The 16,592-nt window shown below is 38.3% G+C and overlaps 2 protein-coding genes across 2 annotated transcripts in view; one reads left to right on the top strand and one right to left on the bottom strand.

Moving 5' to 3' along the window:
• The window catches only part of LOC138053731 (tryptophan--tRNA ligase, mitochondrial-like), a 5,839-nt gene extending 3,474 nt beyond the window's left edge, over positions 1 to 2,365 (bottom strand). The window contains exons 1-2 of the mRNA XM_068900301.1: positions 2,184 to 2,365; positions 697 to 960 (exon numbers count right to left, since the gene is read on the bottom strand). Of these exons, the coding sequence (XP_068756402.1) occupies positions 697 to 960; positions 2,184 to 2,270 (351 nt within the window). The 5' untranslated portion in view covers positions 2,271 to 2,365. The remainder of the gene's footprint in view (positions 1 to 696; positions 961 to 2,183) is intronic.
• A 68-nt stretch (positions 2,366 to 2,433) lies between these two features.
• LOC138053727 (charged multivesicular body protein 1b-like) lies at positions 2,434 to 9,442 on the top strand. The gene is made up of 10 exons (XM_068900298.1): positions 2,434 to 2,591; positions 2,928 to 2,947; positions 3,088 to 3,165; positions 4,684 to 4,752; positions 5,445 to 5,522; positions 5,625 to 5,693; positions 5,864 to 5,971; positions 6,276 to 6,319; positions 6,842 to 6,920; positions 8,471 to 9,442. Exons 1-10 carry the CDS (start codon positions 2,573 to 2,575, stop codon positions 8,507 to 8,509), a joined length of 603 nt encoding a protein of 200 aa, XP_068756399.1. The 5' UTR covers positions 2,434 to 2,572; the 3' UTR covers positions 8,510 to 9,442.
• The last annotated feature ends 7,150 nt before the right edge of the window (positions 9,443 to 16,592 follow it).

Raw genomic sequence — 16,592 nt, 5'->3', positions numbered from 1 at the left:
TGATAAATAAAATAGAACAAATCTAGAAAACCTGCAGTCTAGAGTTATCTGAGTATATATAATATTATATATAATTTAAAATAATGGTCACATAGTGTAAATAAATGCTAAAGATGTCATCAAGCAGCTGTATAAGGCCCGATTTAAAAGTCTAACTTCACATGTTCTGAATCTAATGCAAATGAGAAAAATCTATTGTTTTCGCTCATTTGCATTAGATTTGGAACATGTGAAGTTCGACATTTGGACCGGGCTTAAGCTAAACCTTCTCACAGAACTCTGCACCTTTGAAATTCTCTAGTGCTGGAACCTCATTTACACATTGAGATTGGTCAACAATTTCAGGGAAAATAAGAATTTTCTAATACCTTCACCTTCTGAATATTTAGCATTTCTAGCCCTCTTTTAGTTTTTTTTAATGACTAGGAGCACTGCAGCCTAATGTAAATTTTGTTACATAGACATGATGTAGGTCTTGTATACAGCGTATTCCAAAATGGCCGCCATTTTAGTATTCTTTTGTTTGATTGCAAATTGGCCCTTTTGGCCTCGTTCAAGGTAAAATATTCTTTTTTGGATGTTGCAATTAATTAATAATTTGAAAGTGAGGCAAAAGGACTAATTTGCAATCAAACAAAAGAATACTAAAATGGCGGCCATTTTGGAATAAGGTGCATGTATTGGAAATAATATCACCTGGGACTGTTGAAATAGAATGCTTTTCTGTGGATTGACCCCACAAGCTAGAAGATAAACTGCCATATTTCTTATACTCTGACACAAGCTGGTAGGATGCTGAGGAAGTGTAATCGAGTGCAAGTCAACAATGCTGTATAACACTGAATCTTTACATCCTTGTTGCAGTGATACCCAGTTCCTGATTGCTCCTAAGTAGTTGCCTAAATGCATGCTTCCTGTTGGCTGGATTCCTGAAAATATCCTCACTGGGGACTGGGTATCCTGTGCAAAGAGAGTAGGACTTAGGGGGTATTTACATGAGACTGGGACAAACTCAGACCGGTATGAAATTTTGCAGCCGTTTACATGAAACCAGGATGAAATGCTTTGTGCCTGGTTTCAGGATGAAATTATATGTTTTGTCTAAAAAATACATTGGCTGACCGAAATGCATACTGGCTAAGAGTGCACTAGGCTTAGGTGCCAGGAACCACACTTAAAATCGAGTATAAGATGGAACAGCATGAAAACAAGTCCATGCAAAAAGAGAAATTAAAAGAGCTGAGCAGGGGATTCCCCTTTTACTTTGTTTCACTAGCATTCTTATTTTCCTCACGTTTCACTGAAGAACCCGTCTTAAACTGCACAAAGAGGAGACTCTTAAATTTTGCACAGCCAGTGTGGATTAATCCTGTTTTCATGCCTTTATGGATTGATGTAAGAAGGGTAAACTTCAATATTGAAATTGTCACAGTTGATTGCTGCAAGAGGGAACAGGAAAGTCCTTGGTGCTGTTCCTTCATACTGTCTTGATGCACTGATTTGCCTGTCGAAACGAAGAGTATTCTTTTGTTCCAGGGGCATGAATTCTTGATCCTGATTGGTTAACGGTTGCTTTTTCAGATCAAGCAAAATTGCAAGAGAATGTTCCTCCAGATTCTGATCTGACTCAGATTAAATTGCTTTTTGTCCACATATAAAATACATTTTAAGCGGCTGGTCTTAAGTCTGCAGGTTGCGGGTTGCAGGTCATTGTATCCTAAACATTCATAAAAGCTAACCTTAGGCCTAAAAACGTTTGTTTAGGCCTAATTAGGCCTAAGGTTAGCTTTTAAGAATGTTTAGGATGCTTTCTGTATTGGTGAAACAATGACCTGCAACCCGCGACCTGCGACCTGCAAATTAGACCCGCTATTTCTGTTGTCAGCAACGGTTTATTGAATTGAACTCTAACCGAATGAAAGCGTGTTAAATTGATTGTCATTTTGTCGCGGCACTGAACAGATTTTCTTCAATAATTCTTTATGTGATTCACTTGTAATCGCAATGTGCCCTCGTGCAATTATTAAATTAATTTCACTTGTCTTTTTAAAGTTTTCCAAATTGCCCTCGTCTCTTCGCGACTCGGGCAATTTTGTGAAAAAGCTGAAAAGACGCGTGGAATTAACCTCGGGCTCATGCGATTACATATAAGACTTTAATACTAATCATCACAAAACTCTTACCTGCGAGAAGAAATGTTTTGCAAACCAATACTTTGACTGACTCAACACAGGAGGAACAAAAGTTCCTAGTCTGAATTGAAATATCATAGCGGAGGAAACTTAAATGGTGAGAAATTCCAATAATGGAGATCTTTCATGTATTTGTTTCTTCTCCGCCATTTTGAACTTTTCCTCCTTAAGAGACTGGTACCAAGGAAATCTCTCGAATAAAAACTGGGGAGAGCAGAAGATGACGTCACAGAATGACGTCAGTGGCACCGATTTAGAGATGAAAACAGTGTACTAAAGCAGAAAAGGTTTCTTGAGAAACCAGCAAATATTCAATTTCCTAGGGCAGGAACGGTTTTCTCATTGCCGATTTTATAGCTACTCTGTTAACGCCTGTAAAAATGACGAGTCAGATGGAAAGTATCCTTTTGCTGTAAAAAATTTTGACCGTTCACCGTGGTTGCAGAATTGAACTAGGCTGGTGTTGGGATTTAGCATGAATGCTCTTTCTTGACGTACAGCAGAACTCTCCGCTAAAGTTTGAATCCTGTTAAGTTTCCCAGAAGCTGTGCTTATATTAGAAATGATCGTTAACTCGGTGGAAACTCCTTGGTTTTTAAGTAAACTAAACTTATGATTTCTTTCAGAAATTTAGAACGATATAAAATACAATACAATGACTTTTTTTGCTTCGAGTTAAAGATATATAGCAAACTTATTGATCCTTAATTAACTTACTTACTTCTGACCCTTTAGAACACCTTTTCAATTTAAAGGTAAGCTATCTCTGATTTGGCTTATTGAACTGAACTTGCAACCAACTTGAAATGATATATTCTCAGTTATGGATTCAATTCATAATGCATTATTGTTATTTTTTGAAATATTTGTCTTCAGTAATATTTTCTCCAATCAGTTTGCAGCAAAACAGTTAGAAAGAAATTCCAAGAAGTGTGAAAAGGAGGAGAAAGCTGAAAAACTGAAATTAAAAAAGGTATCTATTGTAAACAACATGGTTCCTGCCTGAGATCATGTGTACTAAATTCACCCGTGGTTGAGTGTTGATCGATACCAGCAATCAACACTCGAACTACATGTTGATCGAGTGGGGTTGACGCACTCGATCGACATGTCAGTTGGGACTTGGTCGACATGTCAGTTGACAGTTGGTCGATAGTCAGTGAACAGAATCTTACTTTTCACAGACACGCCATTGAGTGTCGATCGATGCTAGCAGTGATCACAAGTTTGGTGTCGATTGCTACCTAATGGTCGGCTGTCGGCAGCATGTCGGTTGTCTGACGATGATACATCTGTGTAGTAAATCATTTTCTTAGCAGTATCTCTCCTCAAACGGCGGCTAAAGTTGTCCAATATGCTGTCTGCTAGCTTGTGCTACAACAAGTTGCAAGAATAGTGGAGACACTTCACCTTCTTGGAGGGCTATTAATTTACCTATTATCTCTCACACTGCAGCCCCCCTTCCTTATCAGTGTTGCTAGCAAGAGAAAAAAATGTTAGAAACTGAAACAGTCAACATTGAAAGGGGGAGAGGGGAGGGGAAGTGGGAAAGGTTTAAATTCTAGATACTGTGGGTACTGGAAGCTAGAAAAGGTGTTTTTTCATGAAAGTGTCTCAACAATTTTGCAACTTGTTGTAGGTCGAGTGAGCTATATCTTAGATTTCCTGCAAGAGCAAAAGTTATTTTGAACAGGGTGGTACAGGGGTTAATTGTTGCACCTGATTTGAGGGGGGGAAAGCTTGTGATTCGTAAAAAGAGTTCAATTTTATGAAGTGAAGCCATGATCCTCGCAGTTATGAATGCAATTTTTGCAATTGCGTAGAGAAGCCTGAAAAATTCAGGACTTCAATGGGGTTTGAACCCGTGACCTCGTGATACCAGTGCAATGCTCTAACCAACTGAGCTATGAAGCCACTGATGGTGGGAGCTGGTCATTTGTGGGATCTAAAGTTCCCATGGGGAATGAACGATGAATTAATATATGAAATGGATCATATATGTAACTGCGGATATGAAATCAAGTGCTATCCGACGGATAGCACTATCCATCGTTCAAACAACTGGCCCCTGAAAAATTCAATCGGCTTCAACGGGATTTGAACCCACGACCTCTGTGATGCTGGTGCAATGCTCTTCCAACTGAGATACGAAGCCACTCAGTTGGGAGCAGGTCAGTGTGTTGGGCTCATGTTTTCCCATGAAAGGACTAATGAAGGAATGCCTGAGCAATATTATTATTGCTTAAATTGTCCTGATAAGTGTGAGGATCACTTCAGTCTTTCCAATCGACTTACCATAGCCATCAGTACTGTAAGAGACAGGAAATGAGAAGAGCCACTCTTTCTTCATTTCCCTGGAGGTGGAACAAGGGAGGCAGTATTTGCAGGCCATGTCACTTTTCTTACAATTTCCCCCACCCCCCTGCTCATCACAAATTCTTGCATTCATGTTGCAATTCTCATTTGTTTCTTTGATGACTTATTTCTCCAGGCTATCCAAAAAGGAAATTTAGAGGGAGCTAAAATACATGCTGAAAATTCTATCAGACAGAAGAATCAGGTGAGTTTATGGAGTGACAATGAAATGATTCATATTGGTATTGAAAATTGCTTATTTGCCCATTAGTGTATTTGAATTTTGTTAAAAGAAAATGCATGTACTCAAGAAGTCCTTGCGGTATTGCCTTCCTTTCACTTATGGAAAAAGTCATTCACTGACAGTAGATGTTCTTGTTTGGATAGCACTCTCCACCAGATAATCACTATCCAGTGGATAAGTAATAGGAAAACCAATAATTGCACTATCCAATGGGTAGCGATTTATTAGATGGATAGCGTTATCCAACTAAGTTTTGAAAAACTGGGGCCTGGAGTTTCGCCCAATTTACCCTGTTACACCTTGGACTAGAGAATTTTTTTTTAATTTAATAATTTGGAAAATACTGGAAAATCCTTTTGCTTGCTAAAATTCAGCTACTTTGAGCAAAAATAAAAACCCATCTAAAAGTTTAACAAACGTATGCATAAAGAATTTTGATGTTTACTGTGCTAATGACCTTAACCCTTTGATGCCTAAACCAGTCATACTTAGTAGTTTACTCTGTCTAACGCCAGCCGATGGGGGAACCCCCAGGAGTCAGGTTAAAATTTCTTGTTTTGTCTCAATGTGTACCATATTTTTTCATTTGAATTTTGAATGTACCAGTAAATGTTGGTTGAGATTTCAGCTTTATCTTTTTGTTTGAACTTCAGTCATTGAATTTTATGCGTTTAAGCTCAAGAATTGATGCTACTGCATCTCGTGTACAAACAGCAGTTACAATGAAACAGGTATTTCCTTTTCTCAGTCCCATTGTTGCTTTAGAAGTTTCTTATCGATGTCCTCAATTTTGTTTGTTTGTTTTTGATGTGTTGTTCGGATGTACTTAACAGGTGACAGGCTCAATGGCTGGAGTCGTCAAATCAATGGATTCTGCTATGAGGTCCATGAACTTGGAAAAGGTATTTTGTACAAAAATGTCCAAATGACAATTTATAATGTGACTTATTTAATTAACAACAACTTTATTGCATCCCTTCACAAGTGTACACTGTATGTACACATGTTAATTCTTGGTCCCTGAAATTGAAAGTTGAAGTGATCATTTCATCATTGGCTCTCTTTTCGTCAGGTTTCTGCTCTTATGGACAAGTTTGAACAACAATTTGAAAACCTTGATGTACAATCAAGCTACATGGAAACAGCCATGAGTGATACTACAACTCTCACAGTGCCGCAGGTGAGGTTTTTCTCTGAGTACTTTTGTTTTCCCCTTTCATCAAGAATCAACCTACAATTTGATGAGTTGGGTTTGTTTGATTTTTGTATGTACTGTGTCCCCAGATAGTGCTCCAGCACTATTAAATGTAGTTGACACTTGTCAATGAATAAATTTCATCATCATCATCATCATCATCATAATATCAGTTTTTTTTTCATAATTCAATCAGGATTTGACCCTTGTTCCATGATTAAATAGGATAGAATATTGAGTCTTGTATAATTCATGAGCCTATAGATTGTTTACTTGTTTTTATTTGCAGGGACAAGTGGATAGCCTTATGCAGCAAGTTGCTGATGAAGCTGGGTAATTATCTTACTTAAATGTTTACAGCCTAACCACTCAATAGTGCCAAAAAATGTTCAAAATTAAATGTCTACACTTGCCTGGAGAATTTGTGTACAAACTGTACACTTTCTGCCATTTTTAGCCTTGTATGTATTTTGAAAAAAAACTTACTATTTATTGCTTTCTCATAAATAGTGTGGCATTTTCGCTGACCGAAGAATAATTACTAACTCTTTCATTGTCTTTGAAATCTTGTAAAAGTTGAAAATACTGTTCCTTTCATAAATATTTTGTCATTACCTTAGCTAATTTTGATGCCCAGAGAAACCTGGAAATCGTATTTCCAAGCTTCTAGATTTCAATATTTTCTGGGGGAGCATGCCCCCAGATCCCCCTAGGAGAGGCGGCCTAACAACTCATATGGGTAGACGCCCACTCAACATTTTATTGAAAGCCCTGAGCAACTTACACTTTATTACTTTATTTTATAATTTGAATTTAGAGAAATACTCAGCAAGTTCTGTATATCCTATTCTTTAGATTGGAATTGAACATGGAGTTACCGGCTGGACAGCAGGCACAACCTATAGGAACAGCTTCAACTGCTTCTGCTGAGCAGGTTTATAATCAATATTTTTTACATGATATGAAATGTTGAAATACATCGCCGCAATCTTGGATGCCCTTCCTGAGTATGTTGTCTATACTGTCAAGTGCATACTAAGAAGGGCATTGAGAATCATTTACCCCAATCTGGAATATGTCTTGAGGGTTGTTGCATGGTGCGCTTTGCTTCATTTATTGCAAAAGCCAGGGAAGCAGAACCCCTTTAGTCATCTTATTCCAACATGCATGGGTATTTGTCACAGAATGCGATATGGTTTGCACTCCAGTGCACAGAATCCTGACCCATAAGTTTTGAGGGCACACAAACAGGTTTAATACCGGGAACTGTTATATACAGACTAAAAGAGAAAATCGAAGATAAAGCATTGGTTTTGCACTTATATTTAAATTAATATACACAGAGGTGTATCCAGGTTTTCAAATTTGGGGGTCCAGCTAAATTAATATTCGATCGAATATGTACTTAAAATAAAATGATCATTTTTTTTTTAACTAATCAAATTCGTGAATTTGGTAGTTCGCAGTCCCTGTGAGACAGAGCTATATAATAATTACAGTTATTACAGTCTACAAGGAAGCAGCACTTGCGGCACCAGTGGTTAGGGTGCTTGTCTTGATATCATCTGAGGATCGCGGGTTCAAGACATGTTCTGGCTACTGGTTGAATTTGTTCCTGGTAGTCCGGGGGTACTTACCATTCACGCGGAAAACCCAGAAATTCCGGTTGGAATATCAAATAGACCTCATTTTAGAGCAAGAATTCTTTTAAATTCACTGTATGGTATCGAGGCTTGGTAGGCTAATTTGCACTTCAACAAAAGGATTATAAATTGACTGCCATTTATGAATAAGGTCTAAGGTACACACCATTCCATTTAGAACTTTTCAGAAATTATGATGCATTGGCACAATCAATGTCTTAATTCTGTCCTTTTTGGGCTTTCCTGTCGATACCAGTGTGTACATTATCCAGCTTTTATTTGGACAAGCTGCATCATTTAATACTTACACCTACAATTTCCACCTGGATGGTTTGTGCAAATGGTAAGTGCCCCTGGATTCAACTTCTCAGCTGCACTTGTAAATAGCCAACTAGCTTGCCTCCGGCCAGTTGGGATTCTTAACAGTTGTTGTTGTTGGCCCTGAAAAGCCTCTATGAGGGGTGACGAATGGTACATCCAAAATCTTGGCACTCACAAACTTTTCTTCCGATCTCGAAATCTTGACGGCCGTTGCGAAGATGAAGTCTTGCATGTTTTGGTCTTGGTCTCAGATTCACAAACAAGGGTCCCATTTCATATTTAATTCGATTATAATTCGATCATAATCGAGGCTTAATGTGAATACAGCTTTACTTTTCATATTTGTTAGCTTTTAGATAGGTAGTCAGGCAAGTCCACATCAAGACTCTGCATTAACAAATAAAGTCACTCACACACTAACTCATTTTACTCTTTAGAATTTATGCATGGTAGATTTTCTTTCACTCTTTCTGTTTAATGGAAGGTTCTCGAAATTCTTTTTAATTTTTTTTTTTTACAGGATGAGCTGTCCCAGAGGCTTGCAAAGTTACGGCAATAAAGTACATGTGCTTCATACTAAGAATTCCTTTTTAATATTTCCTTTATTTGAATGATGTAATCATGTTGTCAAGTAAACGCCAACAGCATTTAATTTGAAGGGATCAACATTTTTAGGTTCTTATCTATGGGTTAAGAGCAAGTAATGAAAGAAAGCAAGCCCACATATATATTATTTGCAACATTTAATTAGAGAACTAAATCCCACATGAAAAACGGTACAATTATCAAAAAATCAAATCTTTTTTTTGCTTTGGATTTCAAGATTTTGTTAACTTAACGCTAAGTAACCCAAGTTTTAAGGGTTAAGAGCAAGTAATGAAAGAAAGCAAGCCCACATATATATTATTTGCAACATTTAATTAGAGAACTAAATCCCACATGAAAAACGGCACAATGATCAAAAAATCAAATCTTCTTTTTGCTTTGGATTTCAAGATTTTGTTAACTTAACGCTAAGTAACCCAAGTTTTAAGCCTTAATTTCAAAAAGACACTTGGTTTCCTATTTTATGGTCCGTCATATAACTAATTTTGATTAAAATCTTGAGAGAGCTCGATCGAGGAGAAAATGACGTCAAAGACTCGCTAGTTGCCATATGGCAATCCAGTCAGAAAATGAGTGGAATTTCTCCGTTTTTCCGTGTCAAGAAAATGGAAATTGTATATGGTTTCAGTGATACGGATTGTGTTTCTTGTTTGGACACATGCAATTGAAATAGAAAGGGATTTTTTGCCTCTAATAGCAAATATTTTGTTTGTTTCAATCAATTTTACGCTGGAAAAGGTTTTTGTGAGATTGTTCGTCCAAATGAACGCCCAAAAATGAAGAATTTTTAACGAGCGTTCAGTGAAATATTTTTTTGTAATTTAATATTCTCTGTCAAAAATTTGCGTAAGAAGCTTGAAATAAACATTGCAACGCTCACAAGAAATTAGTCGCGTATTTTGTAGTTCATATTTTGCTAACTGAAACCAAAAGGCAAATTCTCTAGTAACTTTTTCGGGTTGGATATCAGAGAAGGAATCGAACACCTTGAGTGGATGTGTGGTTACAATTTTCTGGCTATTTATAATTTTATTTGTTTGTACTTAACTCTGCACAGTCTTTAGGTTAAAAAAAAAATTGAAGTTTGACTAATTCTTGTTAGTTAATAATTATTTGAACGAAAGCTCGTTGTCCATTTTTTGCTTCATTATTGAAAGAAATATGGGTTCTTCAGTGAAGGCATTGATCAAAGGTTTTGCAGATGAGAGCCGGGTCTCGGGTCAATAACCCACCAAAGAAGGCTTCCCGACACAAAACATGAAATAATTATAAATATTCAGTTAAATATTACAACAAAATTAAGAAACGAAAGACCGACGTTTTTTGAAAAGTAGATTGTTTAACTCTGAAAGCGACGAACGATTAACATTCTTCCCTGTAGTTCAATCAATGTAAACAAGAACCTTGACACAAAGTGGTCACGTGCACCTTTGTGGTTGCTTAGCACGTGATCAACTTCATCATGACTAGCCTCCTACGCAGACACTCTCAGGGCTTCGTCACGCGTTCCTCTCCCACGTCTGCTGAGCAAGTTTAAGCCTGTACTCTGCCCGTCTGACAGCTATTCACGGCAAATGTTCACTGTGCTTAAGCCCTGTCCGGCGGGGTAACTCTCTGGATGAAAGACCTCAAAATAGACGACTTGTTGTCAGACAGAAAATTCTATTTTAACGCTCGAAAATGCGAACAAAGCAAGGCACAGATTTTGCAAACCTGCTCACTAAAAGCGTGTCTGTTACGAGCCTTGAAAGGCTTATCAGGCGGGCGCTTATCTCCGGTTTCTGTAGCATGAAGCGACTGGGAGTATTTCTACTCCCCCCTGGATGGGATCCTAGTCCATCGCAGGGTTACCCTCAGCATTTTCGCCGGTACCCATTTATATACCTGGGAGGAGAGAGGCACCGTGAGAGTAAAGTGTCTTGCCCAAGAACACAACACAATGACCCCCGAGCCAGACCACCAGTAGCCCAGACCACTCAATCCGGAGTTGGGCACTCTAACCATGAGGCCACCGCGCCTCCCTAACCTGCTTCATGCAAGACAAATATTGATGCAAAAGTAAATAAATATAAATACACAGTTTTTAGGCAGAGCAGATTGGAATTTTTATTAAGTGTCGATCGAGAATTAAAAAATTGCCATCAACAACAAACTTTCGGACGTGAATATATATATATATCCCACGAATATAAAGAGTTACCATCAGCGAAAAATATTTTGGGAGATTTTTCTATTCTACTTTTGGCTGCACAAATAAATTGAAAAATCGAAGGTGACATGATTTCAGCGGCCGCCTGTAATCAAGTTACCTTGCGTGTTTAATCTTAAAAAAGTAAAAGACCTCAAAACGGGACAGGACATTACAAAATAGTTCACTCCAGTGCGCAGACTCCATGACCCATAAGTTTTAATAATTTACCGTTATATACAGACTAAAAGAGAAAATCAAAGACAAAGCATTGGTTTAGTACTTATACAGAGCTGTATCCAGGTTTTCAAATTTGGGGGTCCATTGCAAAATTTTGGGCGTCCAGCTAATTAATATTCGATCTATTACCTCTTAATTGCTGCTGCAGGCCCTTTCAGACTTCTAAATTGCACAAAAATAAAGTTATCCCTCCCCTAGAATATGTACTTAAAATAAAATGATCAATTTTTTTGACACTGTTATGCCCGTAGATTCATCGACCAAAATGTATGGGCTGTTAAAACTCCATCGATCACATCTGAGAACGTCTCAAGGAATCCGTACGCTGTAGGGACCATTGGCTCCACAGCAAAAAAAAAACAGAGCTGAATCTCAATTTGCCGTGAAAGAGCATCATTTATTTTAATAACACTTGAGGTGTAAAAGAAATTAATAATTAATGTAAGAAATCGATACACAGTTCATCGTTGGCTCGTGACTTTGCCATGGCCAATGATAACAATCAAGCGATTGAATGCTTTCAAGTTTCACGTTAAACATGTTAGTTTTAACATCAACTCCGAAAAAGTTGCATTGTTTGCAAAACAGACAAGTTACGTGCAAAACAAGAACCGAGACAATGACACGTGCGCCCGGAATTAATATCAACCGCGTCGCACAAAACAAAAATTTAACCATTTTGGGAGATTTTTCTATTGTACTTTTGGCTGCAGAAAATTGCAAAATCGAAAGTGACATAAATTTCAGCGGCCGCCTGTGATCAAGGTACCTTGCGTGTTTAAGCTTAAAAAAGTAAAAGACCTCAAAATGGGACAGGACATTACAAAATAATTCAACGTGTAAACCAAAGGGCCACTGCTGGCACGACGTCTAAGTGTTTTCACTTGAAAACATTAACTTGATCGCTGCAGTGCAATACCACCCAACTCAGTGCCTTTTGTTTTTGGGTAACACATACCACAGGCAACCCAGTTTACGCCCAAGGAGCGTCTAGTTTTAGAATGCAATGCGTTTGTTCGCGAGTGAATTAATATGGGGCACGGGAGTTTCGGGCTTTCAGATTTTCAAACCGTGTTTTTGCATATGCGATAAACTGCGTTTATACGCTGAAATTTTAAGCTATTGAGTAAATGACGTAACTTTCCGCCAGTCCCAACCCGCTGAGGTCCAGTCGGTCAGTTTCGAACGTGAGTAATTCTCTATTTTCGAATTCCCCATAATACACTTTGTTTGCCCCCCAAATTTTGCATAAACTATTGTTTTCAAATGCTCTTGGGGACACTGCATATTCCCAAGAGCATTTGAAAACAATCGTTTATGCAAAATTTGGGGGGCAAACAAAGTGGATTATGGGGAATTTGAAAATAGAGAATGGCATTGAAAAACTCCCCTTCCGTCCGTATTTGCTCTGTTCAAAACCGATCAAACCGGGACACTACAGTGTAATACCGTCTCATATTTTGCGCGTTCTCTTGACCAAATATGGTAAAATGGCGTAATAGTGGAATAATATTTGTATTTATTGTATTTAAGACATCCAAATTGAAGTCAACAATCAAAATATTTTTTTCGTAATGCCCGGATGTGCAATGTGATTATTTATGATATCTCTCAGATGTTATGCACGCTAGCTAGCGCTGTGATTGGCTAAATTAGTGGGCCGTATTCTACAGTGCGGCCCGCTAAATTTGAAATTTTGATAAGACATCGTCTAGCAAGTATTGTTTTTGGTCTGTCGTTTATGTTTCATAAACTTGTAAAACCGTTTGAATCTTAAGCTTGCAGCAACTATTTCAAAAATCCAAGAAGAAGTATTCGTTTTTCGGATTTTTACGCGACAATCTTTGTGGCATACGCTCTGACGAAGGGCTAACGCTCGAAGCGTCAGCTTTTAGAATCTCTGCATGGTGGTCAATTTACAACTACCATCTTCAATCTTTGTGGCAGTTGAACCTTCCGCTTGATATCAACTACTTTCCTTTCCCGCGCGCCTGAATCTCAGAGATCTAATAAATATCTTATTACGGTAATCTCGTTTTTTTCTCGGTCCGTACTGGAAGTCACCGATCCTCGTTTTTTCCCTTTGATAAATAATCGACAGAAAAAAATCGGTCCAGAACTTACAGTACGAACCTGGAACTCGTTAGTAAGAGGTATTATATCTCCTTGTCAAGAAGCTCGATCTGTCGATATATGAGCGAAACCTTTGCAGTGGTTAGTGAATGCATGACCCTTGAGCGCTAATTCTGGATCACTTCAAGGGAGCATTCATAATTAATCTAGAGGGTGGGCTATGATGATTTCTTTATTTTTCTTTTCATTTTTTTGAAGCCCCCCCCCCCCCCCCTCCTTGATCATCTCTGGGTTTTTTTCTGACCCCCCTCAAGAGATGTTGATTTATCAAAGGAAAATATCATAGCCCCCCCCCCCCAGCACATAAGTACAACATGTCAAACTCACCCTTAGCCATATCAAAGTCTTGTGACAGGAATATTGAGCTTTATTAGTAATTAACATATTAGTAAATCAGTAACAACTTGCACTAACGAAATGGTGATATTTCAAGATGTCAATTTATGAAAATATAATGCTGAGTACAATTAAATCTCTACGCATTTTTAATTCAAAATTGTTCTATTTTGGACGTTCATTGAATGATTGGCTGATAATAAATTTAACTATCTGAATTGGTACTGAACATACATTCCATATAAATTTGATTCAAGCAGATTTAGAAGCTATAACGATCTGATAGATCATAGCCAGTTGTTAGTGCAGTGTTTTCAAATGAAGGTCTGTTTAGAGGACGCTAATGACCTTCATTAAACCACTGTATAACAACTGGTTGCAAAGTGTTTTTGAATCTCCTGCATGTTTGGATGGAAAGTCTCGACCAGTGGACGACTATATGCCAAGGGCGCAAATTAAAAAAATATGTCGCAGAAGGAAAGTTGGCAACAGCAAAAGAGATAGCTGAATTTTTTGTAACTTTTGTGGTTTCCGAAGAGCTGGTTAAGAATTGCATAGACCATTTAAAAGACTTATCCTATTGCAAAAATCTACGAACTCAGGAAACTGCTCATAAGAGGCGCGCGAGAGCATCTAAGAGCTATGGAGATTACAATCGGGAGGAACTTCTTCTGACTGAAGGGCCAAATTCTCTTTACGTTTCGGAACTTGACTTATATTAGAAGAATCACTCGTTACCTTGGAAAAAAAAGCTGAAAAAAGAAAAACTGGAACTGATTACCACTCATTTGAAAGAGACTAGGGCTGAGGCATTGAAAACCAGGACTGTAACAGGGCAGCGTCTTTTACAAGAGCCAGAAGCAGTCTCAGATGATGATGATGATGATGATGACGAAGGCGACGACATTGTCTTGGGGGAAACACGGAGTGAGAATGAGGAGAGGAGAGTGAGGAGCGTGACGAGAGTGAGTTTGAGCCACTCGCAAAGAGACCTTGTGGGCGTCATGCATCAAATTTCATACTCTAGTTCGGTATCAACATTTTGTCGAAATGAAATAAAAGACAGGAATTGTAAGAGCGTCCAACAGCATATTTTCATTTCCTTTTCTTTTTCAGGAAAAAAATGGTTGCCCCCTATGCTCGATGTAATTTTCCTTGGAAATTTTCCACAGTCCCCCTAAATCATAGTAAGGAAAAAGAGTGAACCCCCCTCAAAATGATCATAGCTCACCCTCTAGGTTAATTATGAGTGCTCCCAAAGTGGGATTGAGCCAGGTCTTACTCACTGCATATACGTCAAACTTGTTGATCAGCATCAGTGTTTAAATTTCTTTGAAGTGGCCGGGTAGAGGATTATGCCAAAGAATCCGATCCAGCCAACGCGTCAGTCATGTTGATATCGTGCTTCGGTAATGTGTTGGAGCCGAGTGTCGATAGCATGTTGGTTATCAATTTTCTTACATTATCAATTTGCGTTCTTAAATTTGAGGCTATTTGATGAGCTTATTTTATTTTTATTTTATTAACTTTGCCAGTCAAGCTGACAGAGCGCCACAACAGCTTGCGCCAATTACTGTGACCCCTTTTTTTACCCTCCCAACCATGATACACAACAGAAGACAGACCACAACACCAGGAACTACGTGCCCTATTACTGACGAGCTTCATCAGTAATAAGCTAAAATAGCCAAATTTCTTGCTCGATATAATCTCCTCATGTCCAAGTCATATTGACTCAGTCCCTAATTTTCGAAAAATAGATTTTTATTCATTTTGATTTTCATGGACAAATCTTAGGGAGACAACAATTTGAAGTCTATTACTATTATCATTCACGTTCTATGGTGATGCAGCTGCTCTCGTAATGTATAACGTGATTGACTCGCTACCCAAGCAGAGAACAGAAGACTAAACAATTGAAACATGCACTGACTAACAATAGAAGCTGCTTACTTAACCAAATAACAGCAGGTTATGTGAGCTGCTACACTACAGCTTTCTATTGGTTTAGATATGTAACGGTTATTTTTAGGCAAAGAGGGGATGTGTGATGCGCCCTCGTTGAACGAATCACATATCCACAAGGTGCCGAAAAAACACAAATGGGCTAGGTTTCAGAACTGCGGCGTAAAACAATGATAAACACGTCTTTCTTTGTTGTTTTGGCACGCGTACGCCGCCCGAAAACAAATAGTTTTCCGTACGCACATACTTAACAATAGCTGGGAAAAAAGGTACTTGGGTCCACATTGTAAAACAGTATAATAAACGTGTTATTTTTTTTGTTTCTGATACGCCGACCACAACAACCAAAATGCATGCTAAACAAGTGAAAGTACGATGCACTGGGATTTTAACATTGAAGCCGTCGTTCCCTCTCCTCGTTTTTTCTTCGCGGGGAAAGAGTACGGCTACACGTAGCTATTAACATCGTCGAATAGTATGACAACTTTACAAACATTTTTTTCGCTACATAATTCCTGGAAAGACTAACAAAGGAAAACAAGCCATGTGAAAATTAAATAAAATTAATGATGTCTTTTTGGCTGATGCTTCGGTAGACGTCAGTTATTTCATGAAGAATTTTGAAGAGATATATTTTGCATCTCACCAAGGTTCTTACTGTATTTATCACTGTTTTCACGTTTTTACTTGTCGGACGACGCATTGGTCGTGTGTCATATCTGCCGGCACGTCGGTTGTGTATCGATGATGTGTACCGATGCGTTGGTTGGATCGGAACTCTGCCCTAGCCAGGAGCAGATCGGACGTTTAAATGGCATATTCTCTTATAAATTAAAGTATGGGTGATCTGCCCTCTATCTGTGTAGGTTGCTCAGTTTTTGCCGAGTTAGGAGTGAGAAATGTCCCCAGACAACTGGAGTCGTGATAACTGGAAGGAGGACGTCGAGTTTGCATACCTTTTAATTCTTTTCTTAAAGTAGATGTTAAAATTCAGTCTGACTGCAAAAAAAAATGTTTGCTTGTAAAAAAATAAATTTGCGCCTAATCGTTGAAATAAACTGCTTTCTCCATATACCTTTCCAATATTAGTTGGTATTTTTGTACGTAGTCGAAGCGAGAGCAGCACTGACAAGGATCGAAAGATCTATCTCAGTAGCCTGTGAAGAATCGTCTG

The sequence above is a fragment of the Montipora capricornis genome, chromosome 6, assembly GCF_036669925.1.
Source record: "Montipora capricornis isolate CH-2021 chromosome 6, ASM3666992v2, whole genome shotgun sequence".
Classification (NCBI taxonomy): Eukaryota; Metazoa; Cnidaria; class Anthozoa; order Scleractinia; family Acroporidae; genus Montipora; species Montipora capricornis.
Note: the sequence above shows the minus strand (reverse complement) of the source record. Positions and strands in the feature narration are given on the sequence as shown.

Coding starts and splice junctions, on each gene's coding strand:
- LOC138053727 (XM_068900298.1), top strand. Junction 3,166..4,683: donor AAAAACTGAAATTAAAAAAG/GTATCTATTGTA, acceptor TTATTTCTCCAG/GCTATCCAAAAAGGAAATTT. Junction 5,523..5,624: donor CAGCAGTTACAATGAAACAG/GTATTTCCTTTT, acceptor TGTACTTAACAG/GTGACAGGCTCAATGGCTGG.